General features: G+C 38.4%; 1 protein-coding gene across 8 annotated transcripts in view; it reads right to left on the reverse strand.

Moving 5' to 3' along the window:
- Positions 1-25227, reverse strand: part of Cog5 (component of oligomeric golgi complex 5) — a 330870-nt gene that overhangs the window by 15719 nt on the left and 289924 nt on the right. For 5 of the 8 annotated variants that reach the window (XM_074064981.1, XM_074064980.1, XM_074064979.1 and 2 more), the window contains 5 exons: positions 24760-24997; positions 18515-18591; positions 8212-8338; positions 7657-7736; positions 7032-7113 (listed from right to left, as the gene is read on the reverse strand). In XM_074064981.1, coding sequence (XP_073921082.1) covers positions 7032-7113; positions 7657-7736; positions 8212-8338; positions 18515-18591; positions 24760-24997 — 604 coding nt within the window. Of the gene's footprint in view, positions 1-7031; positions 7114-7656; positions 7737-8211; positions 8339-18514; positions 18592-24759; positions 24998-25227 lie in introns of those variants that run through there. The other 3 variants (XM_020156084.2, XM_074064978.1, XR_012445204.1) reach the window with 2 other exon arrangements.

Below are 25227 nucleotides of genomic sequence, written 5' to 3' on the forward strand. Positions count from 1 at the left end.
TCAGTAAAGCCTTTCCTAACTCCCAGCAACACAAAAGAATGGAAACTACCCTGGAGTCACATAGATTTGTGGAGAGGTCTGACTTCTCTATTAACAGCCTTGACTTCATAGCAACCCACGTTCTGGAATCCCTGAAGGCTGGCATGGGTCCTTTACGTCAGTGATATGGAGGGATGAGTAGGCCTAACTATTTAAGAAGCCAGCTTCTTAAGTGAGATGTAAACTAATGTCATTACCCGGCTCACATGCTTAATCTCAAATCCCATTAATACATAATTCTTACCTAGCAAGCAGGATGGAACTTAATGCTCTTAACGTTTTGCGAAATGCTTCAGTTAATGTCAAAGCTGACCCTTAATGGATCTAGTGCTCGATGAAGAAAATGGCTTTTAGTTCTTTTCTAGCTGCTGTGACATTCTAGACAATCACCGCCCAGTCCACAAACATAGTCCTTACAGATTTTTATAGAGAACCACACCCCCATGGGCTCAACCATCTTTAGGACAGTGGTGTACATCTGTGCATATTATATATATAAAATGAGATATATATGTATCAGTCTATGAAATAAGTGTGTTGAAATTCATAGAAAACATGCTCCAGAGTGAATGTATTATGTCTATTCTATTGAATAAGGGTACAGACAAAACCAACTTAGTAGTTCCACTTGAATTCAAAGGGATAAGACACTATATAAATTATACAATATGTACAAGGCAGCTCAGAAATGAGCTGGCTTTTTTTTTTGGTATTCATCAAAAACAGCATCAGACCTACAGGGAGAAAAACAGATGAAGCTGCCTTCCCACATAAAATCAGAGCAAGATTTTCAAACACTTATTAAATTACTTCATTTGCTCCAACACATTAGCTTTCTTAGAAGTCATTATGTTAGAAGTAGTTTCAACTCTGGTTTGAAACCAAAATGAGAAGATTACTGAAGTTATCCTTACTGGGGGAAAAACCAAAATACAAATAATTACTAAAGGAATGACTTATGGTAAGATGGCAATATTTTTAATTTGATATACACTGACCAAGTAGAGGTTTGTATGGAAAACAAAGTTGAACTTCTGTCAGGGATTAAATACTCGGTGTGATTAGTACTGAAATACATAAATGAGAAGACATACCATGTCCCATCTCAAGCACTCACTTCCCAGATCCAGTAAGTATCTAGTAAACACGGTACCAGGAGGAGAGGCCAAACCTGACCTCCAATAACAGGAGTCTTGGAATTTTGCAGAGATACAGAAGAGCAGAGGGAATGACTCCTAGCCTGTGGCAAGAGGGCAAGGGGTACAAGGATGGGCATGGCACTAAGCATTTTCTGGTAACTGTAAGTAAAAGTACCATTAGGTCTAAAGTCTGAACAGTTTTGAGCTAAGTTCTCCTTCTCAAAGAGGGCCACAGTAAGAAGCATTGCCGCTGTAAAGCAAATACTATGTAAGTGGGTTTGGGGTCAATCAACCACTTCTGCAGCACTTGAAAAATCTGTGCCAAAAAACCATACTTCATTTTCACTGAAAAGCACATTCAACATTTGAAGACATGCAGGTCTGGACCAGGCAACTGCCTCTGCACTTGGGGCACACATGCCTGGAGTACCTGCCTTGTAGGGCTGAGTAGGTGCAATTTCCCCCACTTACCCAACCTGGCCTCATTAGTCCGCTATTTCTCTGACTTTAAAGTAAAGTTGAATACTATTCATTCAAACCCCAAAAAAGCATCGAGTATTAAAAGGAAACAGAAAGAAGGAAATGCAGCAGAGACTTTACTGTTTGCTTTTTCTTGGCAGTATTTCTGCTATATCACTTTACTCGACTTATGATAACCTACCCGATGAAGGAGGAGGAACAGAATGGGTATATAAGATTTGCCCCGAAACTAAAATAAATGCACTGACTTTTAAAGAGCAATACTCATCACCCTGGGTTTAGCTGAGGGGGAAAGAAGTTTAATCCAGTGATGCTTTGTTGTATAGGAACAAAACTTGTTTTGTAGTAATATGTAAGAAAGCACATTCCCTAACACAAAGGTCCCTCTTTGCCAAGAGCCAGGCTGTGGCAGCAGCGTAGTGTTTGCAAACCACAAAGGAGGGCTCAATTTCTGCTGGGATTGGCCATGTGCAGAGGGATGGGCAGGCCTCCCTTAAAAAACATGACAGTATTTCTGAGATGGTTTCAGTTGCTAACCACAGGCTTAGCAACAGCACTGCTGATGAACTCACTCAGGAGACATTTTTTAAAGAGAAGCAAAAGAAAACAGATTTGTGATGTATCCACAGCAGGACAACTGTTGTGGATTAACTCATTCCAACTTCAGAAGACAAAAATGAGGTCTTTTTCAATTAACTGAATCCTTTTCTCTTACCAAGTGTGTTGCAGCTGAGGGAAAGAATTCAGAGACACTGCAAATCCCTGATTTAGTTGGAGACCCAGGCTCCCTCACCACACCAAAGGCCTTTTTGGAGGGCAGTTTTAAGCAGGCACACGAACTGACCTTTCTCATTTCTGAGTCAGAAGCTCAGAGCTGAGTAAAGCAGCAAGAAAGAAGAGCAGGCCTGGGCTAATATACTTTTTGACCACACAGACACAGCAAAGTGTCACACTCAGCTGATGGGTTGTTTCCAAGCTTCCTCAGTGGAGTCTTTCACCTGAGGAGTGGCCTGTGGCAGGGGTGGCACCCTCGTGTGCACACATGACTAAGAAGCATCTGACTCAATGAACTACCCTGGCTCTAGGCAACCCCGTGTATCACCTGCACTGAGGGTCACAAAGAGGCTGCCAGGAACCATGGTCACAGAACCCAGAGAGCAGAGAATGGCTTTAAGAGCTGTTCAAAAGAGACAATTAACTGGATTTGGAGCATAAGGGTGATGGAGACTTGGATAATGATTTAAAGCTTCTAAGGCTTTTCTAAGTTGGATGGTTAAGTGATGGTGACCTTCCAACCAAAACAGGAGATATAGGAGAAATGAGAAGGTGTGCGAGGAAAGATGATTAATTTTGAACATTTGGGGTTGGGATTTCTGTGGGGCATTTCAGTGCTGACATCTGACAAGTTTACTGGCCTGAAGCCCATTGCAATCAAGTGAGTCACAGACATGAAAGGCATTGATCTGCATGAGCTCATGTGGGGGGCAAAGTCCAGAGAGAATGAGAAGAAAAAGAGTCAGGAGCAAAATATGGGAAATGATAGCATTTAAGAAATGGATGGAAAGAGACAATTCAAAAAGTGAGACAGGGTAAAAATGGCCAAAGAGGTTAGAACAGAAACAGATGACCATGACCATGGGGTCATGAATGGGGTCATGGCAACTCCAAGAAGACAGAGCCACATCTTATTTTACTCCATTATCCTCAGTTCCTAGTGCAACACCTTGCACATCAATAAAATGTGGGCCTAGCATCAATTTGAATGCATCGTTAGTTGATGAGTTTAAAAAGGAAATGGTCAACTCTAGCAAAAGCTGCAGAGCAGGTAGGTATGAATAGAGATGTCTGGTGGCTACAAGTTCTCTGGTGATTTGGGAGAGAGTAATTTTGGAGAGTTTGATGGAAGAAAAATGCTTAACACAGTCCAGGCTGACCCTGGGCAAAAATATGAGATATTTTCCTACCTGGAAAATAACTAAAAAGCAAAAAGTGCTGGGTATATGGATCAAGTGATAGAGCACCTGCCTAGCAAGTGCAAGGCCCTATGTTCAAACCCCAGTACAGCCAGAAAAAAAAATGCTTAAAAAGCTCCATGTGACTGTTGAAGCACCCACTTCGCACATAGTTGGGGTACCTGGGGGAGGTGTGCATGTCTGTGCACATATCAATATATATAGAAATGCATTTGCTGAGCACTACTGAAGGACATGTATGCACTCTCCAAAATTACTCTCTCCCATATCACCAGAGAGCTTGTAGCCACCAGACATCTCTATTCGTACCTACCTGCTCTGCAGCTTTTGCTAGAGTTGACCATTTCCTTTTTAAACTCATCAACTAATGATGCATTCAAATTGATGCTAGGCCCACATTTTATTGATGTGCAAGGTGTTGCACTAGGAACTGAGGATAATGGAGTAAAATGAGATGCGGCCCTGTCTTCTTGGAACTGCCATGACCCCATTCATAACCCCATGGTCATGGTCATCTGTTTCTGTTCTAACCTCTTTGGCCATTTTTACCCTGTCTCATTTGTTGAATTATTTCCTTTCAACTCGCTGAGGACTACTGAAGGATAACTAAGTGGCTGCTGAGTTGTCCTTGTTTCCTACTACTTGATGTGTCCTATTTGGGTATTATTCAAGTTCCCTTACATCTGTGCTCCATAATCCAATAACTGTAACACATGAAAATAATACAGAAAACACGAAGCTAGAGTGAGTGGTCTTATAATGCAGTCTTTTTTTCTCTTGCAAAAGTTCTCACAATGTATTGTAGTTGAACTCACCCCTCCATCATTCTCCTTTATCCCTCCTTCCCCCCTTCCTGGAATAGTTCAGCAGGTCTCACTTTTCCATTTGCATACCTGAGTACATAATATTTCTAACACATTCCCTCCTACACCCTTGCTGTATATCCTTTCCCCTCCCTCCCCAGACAAGACCTGTTTTACATTCCTATTTTCCATTTTTGAAAGAAAACATTTTTGTTTAAGATAGCAATACAGGGAGCTTCACTGTGACATCCCCAAGTATATATGTATTATAACCCAAATTGGTTCATCCCTTCTGTTTTTCTCCTTTCTATCTTAGTCCCCCTCTTCTTCTGGCGATTTCAACAGGCTTAAAAATTCTATATTCATTCTTATATAGAAAATACATCAACTACATTCACCTTCTTAACTTCCTTCTTTTACCTTCCCTATCCCATTAGTGATCTCCCCTTAGCATTAATTTTTTATAGTATTGCTCATATTTGTATAAGGTCTGTATTCCACATATGAGAGAAAACATTCAGCCTTTGGCTTTCTGAATCTGGCTAACTTCACTTAAGATGATGTTGTCTAGTTTCATCCATTTACTTGCAAATGACAAAATTTCATTCTTCTTTATGGCAGAATAAAAATACCCCACATTTTCTTAATCTATTCATCAGTTGTAAGGCATCTGGGCTTTTCCCAAAGCTTAGTTATTGTGAATAATACTGCAATAAAAATGGGTGTGTAACCATTTCTATGGATATAGAAGTGGTATTGCTGGATCCTATGGCATTCTATTTTTAGTTTATTGAGGAACCTCCATACTGTTTTCCATAATGTTTATACTAATTTACATTCCTCCCAGCAATGTATGAGGGTTCCTTTCCCCACACACCACTCATACCCCCATCCTCACCAACATTTGTTGTTGCTTGTGTTCTTGATGATAACCATTCTAACAGGAGTGAGGTGGACTGTTAATGTGGCTTTGATTTGCATTTCCTTTATGGCCAGGAATGTTGAGCATTTCTTCATGTGTTTTTTGGCCATTTGCACTTCTTCCTTTGAAAAACCTGCTTAGTTCACTTGCCCATTTCTTCATTGGGTAATTGATTCTTTGGGAGTTTACTTTTTGAGCTCTCTGTAAATTCTGGTTATAATCCCTTCTCAGATGCATTTAGCTGGCAAAGACAAATCTCTAGACACATATGATCAACCAAAATTGAACCAAGAGGATATAAATCACCTAAAAAGATCTATAACAAACAATGAAATTGAAGCAGTAATAAAGAGTCTCCCAAAAAAGAAAAGTCCAGGACCTGATGGATTCATTGCTGAATTCTACCAGACCTTTAAAGAACTAATACTAACACTCCTCAGTCTTTTCCATGAAACAGAAAGGGAAGGAACACTGCCAAAATCATTCTATGAAGTCAGTTTTATATTCATCCCTAAACTGGACAAGGACACAACAAAAAAAGAGAATCATAGGCCAATCTCTTTAATTAACTTAGGTGCAAAAATTCCCAATAAAATACTGTCAAACCAAATTCAACAACATATCAAAAAGATCATACATCATGATCAAGTTGGTTTCATCTCAGGGATGCAGGGATGGTTCAACATATGCAAATCATTAAATGTAATTTATTATTAACAGAAGCAAAGACAAAAACCACATGATCATCTCAATAGATGTAGAAAAAGCCTTCAACAAAATCCAGTATCCTTTCATGATAAAAGCTGTAATGAAATTAGAAAAGGCTATACACAATAATTAATATTAATAAAGGCTATATACAACAATTCTATAGTCAACATTATACTAAATGGAGAAAAATGGAAACCATTTCCTTAAAAGTCAGGAATGAGACAATGGTGTCCACTCTCTCCACTCTTACTCAACATCATTTGGAACTCCTAATTAGAGCAATGAGACAGGAAGAAGAAAAAAAATTTTTCCAATAGAAAAGGAAGAAGCCAAACTATCCTGCTTGCAGATGACATTATCTTATACCTAAAAGACCCAAGAAACTCTTAGACATCATGAACACCTTCAGCAAAGTAGCAGGATACAAAATCAGTTTACAAAAAATCAGTAAACTTTGTATATACCAACAATGAACAGGCTGAGAAAGAATATAGGAAAACAATTCCATTTATAATAGCCTCAAAAAATACCTAGGAATAAACTTAACAAAGAAAGTGAAAAACCTCTACAATGAAAACTATAAACCACTGAAGAAATTGAAGAAGACTGCAGAAGATAGAAACATCTCCCGTGTTCATGGATTAGCAGAATAAATATTGTGAAAATGGCTATATTACCAAAACCAATCTACATGTTCAATGCAATTCTCACCCAAATTCCAATCACATTCATCACAGAGAATGAAAAATCAACCCTAAAGTTTATTTGAAAGCACAAAAGACTGCAAATAGCCAAGGCAATACTGAGCAAAAAGAGCAACACTGGAGGTGGCACAATACCCAACTTCAAACTATACTACAGAGCCATAGCAATAAAAGCAGCTGGTACTGGCACAAAAGCAGATAGGAAGACCAGTGGAATAGAATAGAAGATCCAGATAATGAATCTACACACCTATACCCACCTGATTTTTGACAAAGGTGCCCAAAACATACGATGGAGAAAAGACAGCCTCTTCAGCAAATGTTGCTAGGAAAACTGGATATCTGCATGCAAAGAACTGAAACTAGATCCATTTCTTTTGCCCTGCACAAGTATCAACTCAAAGTGGATTAAGGACCTTAATATAAGGCCTGAAACTATGAAGCTAGTGCAGAAAAGAGCAGGGAATATACTGGAACTTAAAGGCAATAAGTAATAATAAGGCAGTAAGTTATTAATCAGTAATAACTTCCTAAATAGAACTCCAATGGCTCAGCAACTAAGAGAAAGGAATGACAAATGAGACTGCATGAAACTAAAGTTTCTGCACAACACAAAAAATGGTCACCAGATTGAAGACACTGCCCACAGAATGGGAGAAAATCTTTGTCAGCTATTCATCTGACAAGGGATTAATAATGAGCAGGTTGTTTTTAAAGCTAGAAGTGCATGGTCCTTAAGCTGCATCAGGCATAGAATAGCATGAAAGAGGTTGTGACGGTCTGGAGGTGTTAGATGTGGAAGGCAAGGTTACTGTGCCAATAATGCACCTTAATCATCTCCTGTATTCCCCACCTTCCAGATCTTCCCCTGGAACACAGCTTTACCTGATGAGGAGGAGCCTGTCCTTTTCAGAGGGATGATCATCCAGCCACTGGGAGAAGCGCGCATGGGACCACTCTGCCCTCTGCAAGGTTGGAACACAATTAGAGTACATATACATTCCCCAGCTAATGGCTGCAAATGCTTATGCAGAAAATCGTCTTGAGGACTCCCAGGGTGAAATTATTCCCAACACCTGCCTCAGAGTAGTATTCAGAAGTTGGCTCAGGCCTTTGTGATCTTCCTGACCATCCAGATAGCAGGTCAGCAAAGATAATGGTTTCCATCAAAAGAACTTCATGGACATAAAATTACAATAAAATTACTTATGACATTATTATTTAAAAGACTAACTCTGGTAATTAATCCATCAGGTAAGTGTTTTGAACTACTAAGAAAGCAGATACTGCACAGTGGGAATTTTTCATTTCATTGCCAAAGACAGACATCCATGACTAAATAAGGAAGGAGAGGGCCAGGAACCCACTTAGTGAGGAGGCTCAGTGTTTATAAAGTTAACAGAGGAGACTCTCGAGAGAGTTCTGACTTTACTTTATTACCTGGAAGGGGGATTTCAGCTCGGCAGGTGCTCTCGTGAACAAAAACTGAATAACAACGCTGTATGGAATAATATCCCCCAGTGCTGGACTATTGGCCACATGTTCGCTTGTCTGGAAGAGCAGTGGTCTAGAAGATAAAGCAGAAGTTAACTTATGCTGTTCAATATTGTAAGAGATAATCTGGTGGGAGAATCATTCTTCTTAGACTGAATACTGAAGAATGCCTTCCCCAATAAAAATTCTCCATTCAGCCCCAAGATGCACACATGTGCATATATACGCCCACGCTTTTGTATGCTGATGTGTCCTTTTAGCTCCTTCCTTGACTGTGGCCACTGGTAAATGGGTCTGAGGTTACGTCCAGTTGACTCAGGAATGCCTCCTCCTAGACTTCATTTAGCTAGTAAGCTAAAATCAAATAAAGTCCAAAACAAGGCATTTGAGTAGGTATAGCTAATAAATCCTTACCTTGGGGTCAATCCATTTAGCTTTCATTTTACATAGAATCTTCCTTTAGGCTATAGTCTAATATGAATAAACTCAAACATTCTCTACAAAACCTTTCCATATAGCCATTATGTCTTTGTATCAAAGTTAGTAGTAACAAAGTTATTGCCCTGCTGACCATTCAAAAAAAATTTATGCTAGCTCCTTTATAATACACATTTCTCAGTCTCACCGCCACACTTTTACAGGAGGGGCATGCAAGCAAATATACTCCACTACCGGTCATGTGCAAAAGGCTGCCAAGGATGATTTGAGACTGTTATTTCATGCCAAGAGTCAGATGTGCTCTCAACAAATATTTGCTTGTTGGAACCAGAATCTTAGAAAAAAATGTCTTTATATTAATTATTCTATAAGTACTATGTATCCCTGACAGGGATTTTCTAATTTCATATGCTTAATCAAATAACACCACTTTTGTCATTTACTTTCTTTAGTTATTAGGGAAACATTTCTGTTCATTTATGTTGTCTATCACCTGAAAGCTTCAAGTTTCTGGTGATAAGGGCTTCCTGTGGCCACAGTGAGGATGTACCACATCTGCTTGTGAAATGTTCAAGGCCCAAATCATTTTACAGTCTCCATGATGCAGGGTCTTAGGTTGTCAGTAAAGGACTTAATCAGGTATGACAACGTTGCTGAGGTACTTTTCATTTTGACTGTAGGCAGCCCTCTCCTTCTCCATGTGCCTAATGTTGTCTTTATCTAGGTCAAAGCTTCTAGTTTCAATGACATCATCATCAACAGTAACAACTCTGGTACATAAGCACTTACAATGTATCATTCACATTTAAAGCTTTCTAGAGGGTGAAGTCAGCAAGATGGCAGAATAGGAGATCCCGGGCTTTACACTCTCTCCCCCACCCAATGTCCAACTAGTAACTACTCACGATAAGAACACCTTTGTGAAAACTCAAATATTGAGAACAGGACTGATACACACTCATGTGGACCACATATAAAAACTACACCAGAAAGGTTAAGAGCAATGGTCTCTCTTTGACTGCAATATCTACTCCTATAATTAGCAGAGCACCACACCAAGGATTTACTGGGCCCACAGTTTCTAAAGCAGGAAGAGAGAACCAGAAGCAGACTTAGAGCTTCCTCAGCATTTTGAGATGCTGTGCAGAGGCCTGTCTTGCCTCACAGGCAAACACAGGTAATGGCAGCCTAGACCCCTCTCCCTGTGTCAAAAAGAAATAAAGAAAGGAAGAAGAGTTCATAGCAACCAGCAAGCAGATTCTGTACACCTGACAGCAGTGGTACCTGATTATACATACCAGCCAATTATATAGTCTATCTGCAAAGTTGAGCTGGTTGCTTTAAGAATCCCAGTGGAAAGCCCAACCTTACTTAAGACCCTAGAGTCAGCCTCCATGCCCAGCCTCAGACCTCACAGTAAGGTTCTGCCCAGGGAAGGAGATGTCTGCCATAATGTATACCTATAAACTGCAGGGGCTAGACTTGCCTGACTCGGGAGTACAAACAGTGGCTCCAGCCAATCTCTGAGCCCACTCTACGATTTGGCACAGGGAAGGAGACACCCACCACATGTCTTTCTATTTCTATACAGCATAACCTCTAGATCCATCCATCTAGAGCAGATGATTAATTTAGGCAGATGACTCTGCCTAAACTCAGAGCCCAGCCTGCATCCTGCTCAAGCCTGAAGTACTCAAGTAACAGTAACACCCAACCAAGAAATATACCCTCCTGCAATTCTGCCAGATCAGAGATGATTGTGGTGGCCAGCCAGCAGTTCTACTTGATTGCAGGGTACAGCCAGTGGTCTTATCAGACACTAGAGCCCAGTCAGCAGACTCATCCAAACTTAAAGCAAAGGCAGATGCCCCAATAGCAAGTTCTGCCTGCTCAGGTCAGTATCAGCTGGTTCATCTGGAACCACAAGCCAGACTCAATAGTGATGTTCCATCAATGCCAAAGAACAGCTGTAAAGGTCAGAAGAGGTGGCCATTTCCTCAAATGCACAGGCACCAATGCAAGGCTACAAGGATTATAAAGAATCAAGGAATCATAACATCACCAAAAGAAACAATAAGGCTTTAATAATGAACCCTAAAGAAATGGACATCTGTGAAATGACTGACAAATAATTCAGAACAATCATCTTAAGGAAGTTCAACAAACTCTAAGATAGAAAATTAAATGAAATTTAGAAAATACATAAACAAGAAATTTAATATAGAAATGATAAAAAATGAAAAATCCTAGAGATGAAGAGTGACTGAACTAAAAATTTCAATAGAAAGCTTCACCAGCAGACTTGATTAAATATAAGAAGTCAGTAAGCAAAGTCAGAGTATTTAAAATTACCCACTAACAGGAGAAAAAGAAAAACAAGAAAAGAAAAACCTACAGGAATTAAGGAATATCATCAAGAGAACTAAGATTTGCAAAAACAGTTTTAAAAAAGGGCCAGAAAGAATATTTAAAGAAATGATGGCTGAAAATTTCTTTATCTGGGGAAAGATGTCAACATCCAGCTAGAGGAAGCCAACAGGTTTCCAATCAAATTCAACCCAAAGAGGAATCACCCAGATACATAACAATCAAATTATCTAAAATCAAATAAAAAAATTCTGTAAGCAGCAAGACATAAAAAACTTATCACATACAAGAGAATCTCAAAAGGGCTATCAGTAGAAGTTCTTTAGAAAGAGGTGCTAAGAAACACTTAAGTTTCTTCTCTTAAGAACTTATGTATTGCCTTCTTTTTGAGAATGAGAGAATTAGATAGCTGATTCTGCTTCTCTTTTATCTTAGACTTCAGGAAGTTTAAAGCCAAATTTGAAACTTGGCAATTAAGTCAGTTTTATGTTTGAATATTTGTGTTTTTCTTTATTTTCCTCCAGCATATTCTTAACGCAAACTTTGGTGATACAAGGAAGGAAGGAAAGAAGAGCAGAACAGAGAGAAGGATGAGACAGAGGGACAGAGAGGGAGAGAGGAATAATCTAGACACACATACATAGAAGGTGCCATGTCCAGAAGCCTGGCACATATGGTGGTTGCTGGCTGAGATCCCAGCATAAGCCAGACCTGGTAAAAACCTGCTCATTTTAAAATAGGATTTTTTGGCCAATCACCTGTCCCTTTGGAGCTATGATTCACAGAAGCTATTCTGACAAAATCATATTCCACACTGGTCACTAACAGAGCTGCCAAAAGGGCTATGAAAAGCAAAATTGGGTTTGATTATGTATCATGCATCACTGACTTAATCATCTATGAACATTAAATGCAGACATTTTATTTCCAGTGCTTGTTTTAAAAGGCAGAAAGAACACAGCTTGAGCCCTCCCCTTTCTCTGATTCCAGGTGGGATTTGAAACACCAGAAAGTCAAAAAAATAAATCACCATCTGAAGTGCTTCATGAAACAAAAGAAAACTAAGCAAAGTAAATAAAAGGCAGATCTTCTAAATTCTATAATATCATTCTTAGAGAAGTTTATTCTAAATATATCAGCACTTTCAAGAATATACTTTATGGCCAGACAGTAGAGTTAACTTGTTAAGTATTAGGTCCCTTAGAAAAGTTCTATTTCTAGTCAGGGACAGTTACATTTAAATTACTCATGGCTATTCAGCTGTCAGTTTTCTGACAGCTTGTTAGGGCCAATCATGAAATAAAGTTAAGACCAAGGTCCTGCTGCTGCCGCATCCATACCCAACATTAGTGGCTGCATATTTCATGCCATTTGCCATTATGTCTATTCCTGACTTGCACTTGGTGAAGGGTTTGGTAAGGCAACACGACCCTTGAGTATATGCACTGAGCTCAGGAACTCATGATTTTATTTGGAAGACAGGCTATCTTCCCTGCACAGGACATAAGGAGGCCCTCTGAGAGAAGAGGTAAGTGTTAGAGGCCCTGTTAGAGGTGAGGGGCACTAAGAGACCCTTTAGGGAGGTGGCTAGGGGTCATGAGGCTAGGAGGGAATGATTCAGGAGGGTGGTGATTAGGGTTAAATAACAGCTCAAAGTAGACAGGTTGGCATAGTTCTTTCTTTCTTGGAATCTGTTATCCATCCCAGCAGACCAGGTAGAAAAGAAGGCAGGGGTTTCATGTAGAAGCTCTCTTACAATAAAAGTGCACATTTGGTTGACTATTCCTGGTGCCTGTCCAGGAATCTGCAGGCAGCAGAGGACAGTAAGATGAGGCCTTTCAGCACCAGGAGGTAGCCAACAGATTCTCTTTAAAATTTTCTAACATTTTCCTGGAGGATGCTTGTGAACACTCAAGGGCTAGTCTGGGACCAATCAGAGTGAAAAGAAATATGCTCTTCTGTAATAAGATGTAGGATACAGGCTTTGGAATCTGGGATTCTCTAACCTTCCAGCCATGCCATGCCGACTACTCACCCTGTCTGAGAATCAACTGCCTCACACAGGTCACACCTAACTCACAAGTGTGTCAGTAAAATGCTTCCTACAGGATTGGCATATAGGAAATGATCAAATAATGGTTATTAAAAATGATAATAAGCTAAATACTTAACTCTCTTCAGATATCTGTGTCCTCCTAGCACTGCCAAAGCAGCAGTAGGTAATAATATCACCAGCCAAACTGAAAAGGTGGCTGCGCTAAAATCCTGAACTTGGAGTGAGGAATCCAGAAATGTCAGGGAGGCAGTTATTTCAGAGGATGGATTAAGGAGCCCAGATACACAAGTGTATCTTGACAGAACTTAAGAGACAGCAGGACTAAAAATGGAAAGATACCTTCTACAGAACTTAGGCACAGTGGTTTGGAATGTCAAGAGGCATTTCTGTCATCAGTACAGAGTGTGGACCTGGAAAACCTTTGTCACTCCCACAATGAAAAACAACTGACAAGAAAACTCCATTTTAGTAACTAATGGTTTCCTTCCTCTTTTAATGCTACAAGACTCATGACAACATATCGCCATTCCTTGACTTCTTGCACTGCTCTTTCATTAAAACAAACAAAGAAGGTTCCAGCAGGGCATCTGTGGGCATCATCAGGGACAAACTGTCCCCTCAGGAATGAAAGTGGTGGGGCAAGGCAAGGTCTGTTTTTCTGAGCTGGTGAAAGTCAGTTGGTCCCATCTGTGACCTTAGACCCACACAGATCTTCACTGACAATGTCAAAGATCAGAACTTTCAAGCCTCTGGGCCAGGAGGAGGGAAGGTAATAGCCTCTGAATCATGCTTAGGGGCTAATGCCATCTGCAAAGGGACTGACAGGATGGGGTCTCAGCAGCTCTGGCACATGTATCTGTGCAGAAGAAAAATCACCCAGGGGCAGATCATTAATGTCAGCTGCTTTCTGAGGCAGCATTACGTCCTGGATATGAAAAGATTCTTGTTGCCTGAGGAACTCTAATGTAGACAGTAAAATGTAAATGTATGCAAGAAGCTTGCTGGCTTAATTAAATAGTCCACTAATATTACCATCAGAAAGAGAGGGCCCTGCCCAGCAGATGGCTGCATGAAGCAGGAAGAGAGTGCCTGCTAAAGCATGTGCCTGGGATGGGGGCAGGAATGCAGAAGGCCTGACTTGAGGCCCTCTGGCTGGCACTATCCTGGTCCCTTGTTAGGAGCCTGCTACCCTACAACTACTGCCTCTAACTCAACTGAAGTCCCTGTGGTTACTGCAAAATGCTAGGTTTTGCTATGAGGCTTGCCCATGCCCATTCCCTTATTGGGTAATGTTTTTATGTATTTTACATTATTCTTCAGCTTCTTTGTTATTTCTATTGATAAAAGCAATGCAAGAGGAATTAAAATGTATTGACTACAAAAATAAAATTGAGGCAGGAATTTAAAAAACATAGGAAAGTCTAAAAGGAAGGTCAGTAACGACAATCCTTTCCAAAGACAGTATCTTGATGTTTATCCTTTTTTTTGCTTCTTCTTCATATAAACATAATTATTTAAAATACAGTAAGGATCACATCATATATCCTGCTTAATAGCCTGTTTCTTCATTTAGTGATGCCATAGGGGGTAATTTTCTTATTACTGCATATCAACTAGCAACATAATTGTTAATGGCTGCATAGATGTGACCCTATGAATGCAGTATATTTTATTAGCCAATCCCCTATTGTCTATTCTTCAGCTGGTTTTAGTGTGAGTTAGACTACTTCATGAGGGATCCATGAATGAGAGCCAAGGTATAATATGTACAAGGGATGATGCCTATCCCTGTCACAGCCCATAGCATAGATGAAGTACACATATTAGTAAAAGAGGGTTTTTCTCTTTGCAACTGCTTGGGATTAATTTTGGAAGAGACTACTATGTTTTCACAGGTGGGCAAAATAAGGAGTCTATAATTAGGTAATCGAATGAAGGATGATTACTGATTTATTCCTTACTAGGAAGTGATTTGGTAGGACCCTCTGAAGGTTCATTCTCTTTCTGAAGCCCATTCCCTTCATGTGACAACTCTGAGACTTGTAGAATCCCAGTTTCCCCAATGCCAGTGCTGGGCAGTCAGAGGAACATGTTTATAGCTCTCCTCTTCTCAAGCAATGGAGCAAATCCATTCTTTGTAGACCAGGACTAGATTTGAACACCCTAATAAAATATGCTTTCATTTTATTTCTTGATCCAGTTGATAAAATCTGGTCCTGCCAAATAACTAAGAAAGTGCTAAGATCAAAATAGATTTCTATAGGTTCAATGTCTTTTTAGGCATATTGGTATATATAAATCTCTGTTGGAATTTTTCAATTATTTTGAGTTATGGAAGATACTCCATAGGTAGGATATGATCAAGGCCTGAGGTATGGACGTCAACGAGCCATTTGTAAGGGAAGCCCAGAAGAAAAGGACATACATCTTCTTAGTGTGGAAATGAAAAGGGCTCTGAGCCCTGTCAGCAGAGCAACTACAGTTCAAATGTAAAAGGTCATGTGAAAAGGCAGAAGTTGTGGAATGCAAGCCATTAGTGGGTCATGAAACCAATTTGGTGGGTTAAAAGAAATGAAATAGAAATGTCAGAGAATACTGTATGAATTAAGGGTAAGTACTGTTTCATGAAGCATATATACATGGCTGTGCAAGTATATGTAGAATAGATTTGAGTGTGTTGCAAGTTTGTATGCAAGTATGTGCCAAATAGCGTTATGTTTGCAGCAGTGGGGATCGAACCCAGGATCTTGTGCATGCTAGGCAAGTACTTTACTACTGAGCTACATACCCAGTCCTTATTTTTTTGAGACAGGATTTCACTATGTGTTCAAGCTGGCCTTGAACTCAAGATCCTCCTGCTTCCACCTCCCCATCCTCATGCCTCCACTTCCAAATTGCAATTGAAAAAAGTCTCTTAGCCAGGCATGGCAGCACACACCTGGAATTCCAGCAGTAGAGGAACAGAGTAGAGAAATGAGTATCTCACGTTTGAGGACAGCATGGACTACTTAGAGAGACCTTGTCTCAAAAAAAAAAAAAAAACAAAACTCTTATCATGAGTCATTGTCAAAAACTTGAAGCCCATCTTGATTGATATTACTTTATGAAAAGCTAGATACAAAATATGTAGGATTTAAAAAAATTATGCATTGATCAATGATTAATTTTTTATTCCATTAAGTAGAGGTCATCCAAACCTTAAATGTTCCTTTAGTATATGCATGTATGGATATATCACAACAAAAACCCTTTGTATAATTAATATACACTTAAAAAAGTTCCTTTTGGATTTTCCTTCTCATGTAAGAATTGGGAAAGTTGACAGAAAATTCTCATCTTAAATGGCTAAGTAGTCTTATATGAAACTCACCTTCAGGATCTGTATCTCTTTACTGTAACACAACTTTAAAAACACCACTCTATCTCAACAAACAGCAAGATTAAAACTATTTGAAAACATATATACACAATAAATAACCAAACACAGTATTTGGGACTATCAAAAATAATTGCCTGATCTTAATAGTAAATACCAAACCAACAGTTTTTTTTCATACTCTTTTCAAAAACTGGTTGGCTAATAACTTCTAGTACCTTAACTAACTCAGTCAGGGCAACAATTTATTACCCAGGTGTGATTGTTGAATTACCATCATCTTACTCAAAGTAAATGACTGTTCAAGACTTTTATTAAGGTTACTTTTACAGTACTGTTGATCAACAGATTGTTAACCTCAGGACCTCATAATCTTTCAACTCATCTATGTTGTAGTACAGAGAATTCTGCACTGGCTTCAACAAAATATTCACATACTTTTTGAAAAATCTGTGCTGACCTAAAGAAGGTACTTGTGATTTCACTTTAATTTTCCTTGCAATCTACCTCTCTATACAGATGGGCACTGATTCTTCATTTGGGAAAAAAACAAAACTCAGGCTCTTTTGTTGATATTGAAAAGCAAAAAGAGCTATGTCAATTACAAATGGGCAAGGTAACATGGGTCCCTTCTCAATCAACAATACTGGCTTCTTACATGAAACCCGAATCTCCCACTGTAATGGCTTAAAGGCATAAGGGAGCCAAGCAGTCATTTCAAGAATACTACTTATTGATTACTCTGGCTTCTAGTACTGAGTCAATTTTTAGAAAGCTGCATACCTACACTCTCTTAACTTACCTCTCTATATAAATATTCAGAGATCATTATGCTCTTGGATATTATGGTTAGTTCATATAATAGCTCTCCATGTGCCATGTTGTGCCCACACAACTGTTATAACTACATATTATATTGATCCCCTCACTCATCAGGATTGGTCACCTTTTTGAATGTAAATATTTTCCATGTATGCCATGACATGGAAAATGCTGGGAAGTTCTGGTTTACTGAATAAGTAGTCATATTAACAACATTTTATCTTCTAAAATATGCTATTGAAGACCCCCCCCCAACCCCTGACATGAAGTTATTCAAAGTTCAAAACAAAGTGCTCAGCACTGAAAAGGACTCTTTTTTCTCTGTTTAACTGGTACAGTCTAAAGGCACGACTTTGAATCAACTCATTGCTTTTCACTTTCAACTAGTTTTTAGAAAACTTCAAATCCTAAATTTGGTGCTCAACTGCATTAGCCTAAGTTATTTAATACATTTACAGTCATTCCCTGCAGTTTATCACTGAGTTCAGTTCTCTTAATACTTTGCTCAACAGTTTTGTTGTATCTGTATCATGGGATATAACCTATGATCTTTTCAAAAATAGAATGGATTAAAAATGATAAATGAACAAATGAAAGTGTCAGAAAAAGATACCTATATTATAACAAACTGGTTGGCATTACTACTCAATTACTTTTTTGAGAAGGGGAAGTAAAAAATAATCCTCCTAGGGAGATCATAATAAAATTTATCAGCTCAATCCTCTGAATTGCAATTCAAAAAGAAAAAAAAAAACACACAAATACCCACTATCTTATTAGTCATTGCACATAATTCTATCAGGGTTTCGATTTGAACAATAACTTTTAAGATGATTCATATCAAATTGCCAATATTAGCCAGGCGCTGGTTGCTCACGCCTGTAATCCTAGCTACTCAGGAGGCAGAGATCAGGAGGATTGCGGTCCGAAGCCAGCAGGGCAAACAGTCCGTGAGACCCTATCTTGAAAAAAGTGCATCATAAAATAAAAGGGCTGGTGGGTTGGCTCAAGGTGTAATCCCTGAATTCAAGCCCCAGCACTGCCCCCCCCCAAAAAAAAAAAAAAAAAAGAAGGCCAATACTGTAGGTCAAAAATGATTGAATCTTGACTATTTTAAATAATTCAACCCAAATAGGAGCAAAGGACTTGTTAGTAGAATATGAATATATTAAAAGAGAATTAGGTCTCACCTGAATGACCTCAGCATTCGATAGGACTTTCCTAAGTCAGACACTCGCCTGCAAAATGGACCCACAGCTAACTCCATCTGCAATATTAAAAGATAGTCCACAGGTATTCATGTCAGAATCCTAACTTTATGTCATAAATTTGTGACATACCTGTGTTAGTTTTTCATTGTTGTGACAAAATACCTGACAGGAATGACTTATGGGAGGAAACATTCATGTTGGCCTACACTTTCAGTCCATCACGGCACAAGAGTTGGGGTAAAGTAGAACAGAGTAGCTCCCCTTATGGTGGCAGGAGAGAAGAGGAAAGAGGAGGGGAAGAAAGGGTAGATGAGGGAAGAGGAGGACAGGAGAAAGAGAATGAATGAATGAATGCATGCCTGTGCTAGTGGACTTCCTCCTTTTTTCCCTTTTATTCCTTCTAGGTCCCCAACCTATGGGATTGTGCCACCCACATTCAGAGTGAGTCTTCCCCCTTAGTTAATCCTCTCTGAAAAACATCCTCACGGTCACACTGGAAATTGTGCTTTAGTAATTGCTCAGAGACTTCTCAATCCAATCAAGCTCACAATCAAGATACATATATGAAATATATACATATATGAAATAAAACGATGAAACTTCTTGCAGTTGCTTAAGTGGTGTGGGGAGGTGATCTAATCAATGCGTAATGTAAGGTCATTTGTAATCGTCACAATGAATCCCCCCCATTACAATGAATATATTCTAATAAAAATGGGAAAAAGATTAGTCATTACAATACCTGAATCACATAAAGTTGTAAGGCAAGCTTTGAAAGCCAATTGAGTTTATTAAAAGGCAAAAACTTAGCTAATGTTTATATCTCTTTACTAAAAGGGCCCAATATGAAACAATTCCTTCAGAAAAATACAAAACCTTTTTTTTATTATTAAATAAGAGGAGGAAGTTTAGATCCCTTTTCAATTGAAATATTAGGAAAAAGGAAAGTTTTGAAGACCATGTGCTTATAGTTTAAATCTCAAAATAAATTTAAGTCTTTTTTTTTAGTCACTATAAAAAATGAGAATTTTTATCAGTCAGTGTGGTCCAAGTTCTAACTCTTGAGATTTCTATGGCATACCTGTCAGAATTCCAAAACAAGTTACTTAACCTATCTCAGTCTCAGGTCTCACATTGTAAAATGGAAATAATAATACCTACTAATTAGAATTATGCAAATTAAACAGATGTTTTCACAAAGCTTTACATGCATGACATACAAGTGCTCATTAAATACAAGAAATTATTACATTTATTTATTTATTTATTTATTTATTTATTTATTTATTTATTTATTAGAGACAGGGTTTTATTATGCAACTCAAGCTAGCCTTAGATTCACTATGTGAATCTGGCCTTGAACTCAAGATCCTCCTGCCTTCGCTTCCAACAGCTGGGATTACATGTGTGTACCATTATGCCAAGCTCTCTCTTTCAAATCGTTAAACTAATCTGCCCCCAACACAAGAATTTAGCAAATCTTGGCTTTATTTCTCTTTATTTTCCTCCTTTGACTGGTGCTATCTATTCTTTGTCTACCAAGTCCGCATACAAAATTTCTGCATATGTGGTCCTCAGATGATAAACTGTTCATCCACTCTTACTATGAATTGATACCTTGACAAAGAATAGTTTAGAATATGGCTGCAAATAAACTGTTGCTTAGTAGTGCAGCATCTTTATTCAAGAAAAACATATGAAAGGAAGTGAGCTTTTTACCCTGCTGGCCTTCCTTATAAAACACTCCTCAAAATCTCCTTGCCATTAGTAGACCAGAGACCTATTGAGCACTCATTTTAGAAGCATCTTTGATTATTTATTAATTGCCAGGTATTGAGCTACATATGGGAATAACATGATGAATTAGCTTGTCTTGTCTTCAAGGAACTCTCAAATTTAGTGAAGAAGGGGACATTTACTTATTCAAATGACATAATTATCATTCAATAAAATCATAAGGGAAGTGTGTACATATATATGTGTGTACATATTAATATACACATACACACATAATATGCACATATCTTATGATTTTAACTAATTATATTGTTTGAATAAATGTACACATACACACATATGAATACACATAGTCACACATAATGATTATTATTAGGAAAAATGGTAAGTGTTTATGAAGTTGGCCTCAGAATGTATGAACTGAATGTGGAGGAGGATTGGAGGGCAATTTCCTTGAGATGTCTTGGGATGAACAGTTGTCCAGATTAATTTCTCTCTTTAGGCATAGGGAAATCTTACATGGTTGGAAAATTCTAAAATACAGAAGAATAAATAAATAAATAAAATAAATCAAAGGAAGAAACGGCCAGGATTCTTGCCAACAACACAAAAAAGAACTGCTGTGAGCCAGTTTTCTCAAAACTCAAAAGACAGCAGGTGATGGGCTGTTTCTTGGAATGCAATTAGTTTATTCACTGAGCAGGGGGTTTCTGGTTTTGTTCAGAATACATCATTTACTTTACACCGAGTACAAAGTAAAAATGTATCTTTGACTCAAAAATTTCATTCATATAGTTAAACTCGTGTGCATATGTGTGTAAAGGTTTTTTTGAAACAGATTATGTGATGCATTTTTTGTTTTGGTCAATTTTTTTCAATGAACTCTAGTGGGTTCGTTGTCATCAAAGAACAAATTAGACAATCTTTAGCCTAGCCCATATGGAGGGCTAAATGGTAAAACAATTAACTGGCTAGGGAAAAGTTATATATTAGAGATTATGTCCTCAAATGGCTGTGAAATCTCAGATGATGCAGACGAGTTCTATGCCATAGGACAATTTCTAAATACTAAATGTTTAAAATGAAAGTTTTATTCCTAAAGGACACCTAGGGAACCGAAAATCATTTTTTTCTGCCAGAATTTGATTAAACAATAAAGGCCAAGTTTTGAAGAGTAAGAGTGTTTATTTTAGAGGAGGTGACTCTGCAAGGAGCTGTGGACACAAAAAAGCATGTGCAAGTATTTCTCGCCACCCTTACTGTTTGGAGGAACAAGCGGTCAACTGCATGCACAGTGAACTAATTACTAGCTGCTTCTTACCCACCATAAACATTTGGCTAGCTACAGGGCACAAAGACCCTGACATTGTTCAGGAGAAGAAAAGGCAGAAGAATTAGAACAGAAATGAGAATTTTGAGTCTGTTTTCTAAATTTGTATTTTTGGACAAAGTGGGAGAAATATAAATGTATATTTAAAGGACACCAAAAAGACTTATAAATAGAAACTGCTAGGAGTACCACTAAATAATTTAATGCCAACTTCCCTCAGGGAAGAAAAGAAATAGAGAGGGGGAGGTGGAATGTGTGCTATGGAGGGCACTGCTGGGCAAGCCTGCAAAGAGATTCAGAACCCCAGGGGCTTTGGACAAGCTTAGTGCTTTCAGAACTGCTGTGTGATTAGTGTAGACACCAAGACCATGTGGTCACAGCAGGGAATTAATTACCTGCAGGAAGCCACCTCATGCCCACGACCTGATTGTTAAGGGGCCTGCATGTTACATACTTCCCTCACCGTGAGCCCTCCAGATGGCACCCTGCAACTACTTCTCTCTCTCTGCACTGGTACCAGTGAGAAACAGTTAGGATTCTTTAAATTCTATTTGTCTTTGCAACTGGACTTTATGCCAAATAACCTATATTCCCAAACCCATCTACTTGAGCTCTGTCACTTATGCCAGAATAGCAGGCACTTTTATCATAAGAATACATTTTAAACCCAGAGTATTTGTGTATTCTTGATTTCAGTGACCTTAGTGGCTTTAATTTTGAATACAAATTGATAGAATTTTCAATTATGAGGCAGCTAAAAGGCTTTCTAGTCCCTAGTTGAAGCTTGTCATGAATATAAATGTCAGGGTAATGCTACTTAAGCGTTTTGACTAACCCAGAAAATGCTTCCAACCAGGCACAATTCCAAAAGCTCAGGTAAAAGAACATGAAATCACAGTGGTGGCAAGAAACCAAACACAGTGAAATAAAAACCCAAAGTTCAAAATTCAATTAAAAAATGGGGGTGGGGATCATGACATGATACCTGGATAATACTTGTTAAACCTCTGATCATAAATATGACTGACTATGATGATTTCTCCCAGGACCCACAGGACCAGAGCCAGGCCAAAGTGTGTGGTGGAATGATCTGAAACTGGGACACACTGTACAGCAGTGAACCAAGGCATCTGCCTTTTCATACTACACAGTATACAGAAACAAAATGCCATGATGGGGCTGGAATATACATTCTTAGTACTGCATAAATGCTGTGTGTATAAATTTGCCTTTTTTTATATTTAAAAAATAGAAAACAGAGGCCTTCAAGCATAAATTAGTAACAAAGACTGATGAGTTTCATTTATCTTAAGGAAGGGACCCTGGAATTTTTTGGTTTCTTGGGTAAACTATCTTAAGAAAAAAGAAATGCAAATAAAATTCTGAATAATGCAGCTTTTGGAAAGCTGAAGCTCACCCCTGTCACTGAAGGCTTTGTAAATTGAGCAGCTGCTAGCTGCAGTAGAAGGGTTAAAAGGACAATTTCTTCCCATCTTTCAAGACGCATAAGGGAACATAGCATTGAAATAAAACCCCCAACAATAAGCCTCTCCAACAGCACTCTCATTTTGGCCATCTCTAGCTAGGCTGCCACTCTAATTGGACTGGAAGTGCTGCCTCCAGGAAAGTGACTCAAGAACCAGCTGGAGCAGAATGCAAATAAGCCAGTGGGGGAGGGAGCCTAGGGGAGTGAAGAGGAGAGAAGAAGATAAACAAATTAAGCAGGAAAGGGGAAAAGGAGGATAGGGATTTATCTAAGAACAGCTTACGAAGTTGTATCAAATGAGAGCAGGTCCTAGAATACTGCTGTGTTTTCATTTCAGTAAGCAGCCTATAACCCAGGAAGAGAAGTTAAGGCACTATTTATATATAATTCCCTTTAAGCTAATTTTACCTGTACAACAAAGCAAAATGCCTAAGAATGAAGTTGATATAAAAGGACAAGGTTGAAAGAGCCAGTTTAACAGGAACATTTAATCAATTTTTGTTTTCATGTGTGGCTACAAAAAATACATTTTCCAAAGGAAAGCTCTGTTTTTGATTTTGAGGTCCAGTAGCCTCAGGCATATTATTTGGGAATGAAAACGACTAATTGCTGGATAAATTAATATGCAATGAGCCTGGCTCTTGAAATGTTAGGTCTGTGTTACCAGTTTCTTTTCGTCCTTATATAGGAACCCTCATGTAAGCAGTGGGCCCAGGTCCTTTCCCAGAGCAGGAATAATGACCAAGACACACTCCTGGATACACATGGGAATAAATACTGACATTAACATTTATCTTTATAAGCAGGGAGGATCTACCAAACTGCTATGAAGACTCCATTTGAATAACTACCTAGACTAGAGTAAAGCTAGTAGCTTTGAAAGGTTTAAAAAATGGTCTGACCCTTGACATGCTATATAAACAAGAACAATCTCTGTTTCTGAACCTTTTCATGAAACTGTATGTTTAGGATGTTTCTTCTTTGCTTCTGATACTGCTGAGGCTTTAAAAAAAAACAACTTTCAAAAGGAAAAAAAAAAACTTTCTATAAGAGCTGATTATGGTTCTACTATTTTAACTTCATTCTATCTCACAAACATCAGTTAGCAATGATTTCAAGGCTAGTCATAGACAAGAATGTACTATACTTAATAGGGGGAGACCAAATAATCAGACTGTATCTACGTGGCCCATGATACAGCTCAATGAATTAGAACACATCCTGGTAGGCTGAAATGGCCATTAGATTATAGATGTGTTCGAGTTCTTTCTCTTTCTGTACAAAAAGTAGCCCAATTTCTACTGTTTGAAACATTATTTCATTGCCTATATCATTTTCCAGCAAAGGTAATCAATTACTCTTAACAATATTGACCTATTGGGATGTTAAAATGGTGCAAAAATGGGAAATGTTGCTTTACTGTGGAGTGAATTACTTTACATAATCTTGAAAGATCAAAGATGAGGGATGATTATTTTGTTAAATACCAAGAACAAAATATCTGGTATAAAATATCTCTAAACTCTTTTTTTCTTATTTAACCAACTAGTTTTAAGTGGGTTTACTTTTCTTTATGCTGAAATTCTTTAAAAACACTGATAAGTAGATAGCCTTTTTACTTAATACTGAGGCTGGAATATCTGCTCCCTTTGTAGCTACGTATTAATTTACCTGTGCAAAATCAGCAGCAAGTCGCATTTTCCCGCTTTCACCAAGAGGCCTTATGAGACTGGCATTGCGAATAAAAAGTTCAATTGCTCTTTGTGCAATATCTTCAGTGCTGTCAAAGACAAAATCTGAGCATTCAAAGTGTTTAAAGTAGTCATTCATAACTCTAGCAATGAAACCTTGTAGCTCCTTCATGTACAGAGAACAAGGAACATCAGGCTTTCCTAAGTTGGATAATGACCTGCAAAAGAGAAAAGAAACAGCCATTTTCAACACCAATGCACTAACTGCATTCTTTGATTCTCCCCACTCCCTCTATTTCAGTCCTGCACAATTTTTCCCTTAATGGAATAAAGGCACCATTTATTTTTTCTAAGTGTGAAAAAAAAAATAAAACAGTGTTTAAATTATATTCTAAAGACTGCATTTACATGCTAGGAAAATTACTGAAGGAATTTTAGAATATATTTA

This window comes from Castor canadensis, chromosome 2 (genome assembly GCF_047511655.1).
Source record: "Castor canadensis chromosome 2, mCasCan1.hap1v2, whole genome shotgun sequence".
Lineage (NCBI taxonomy): Eukaryota > Metazoa > Chordata > Mammalia > Rodentia > Castoridae > Castor > Castor canadensis.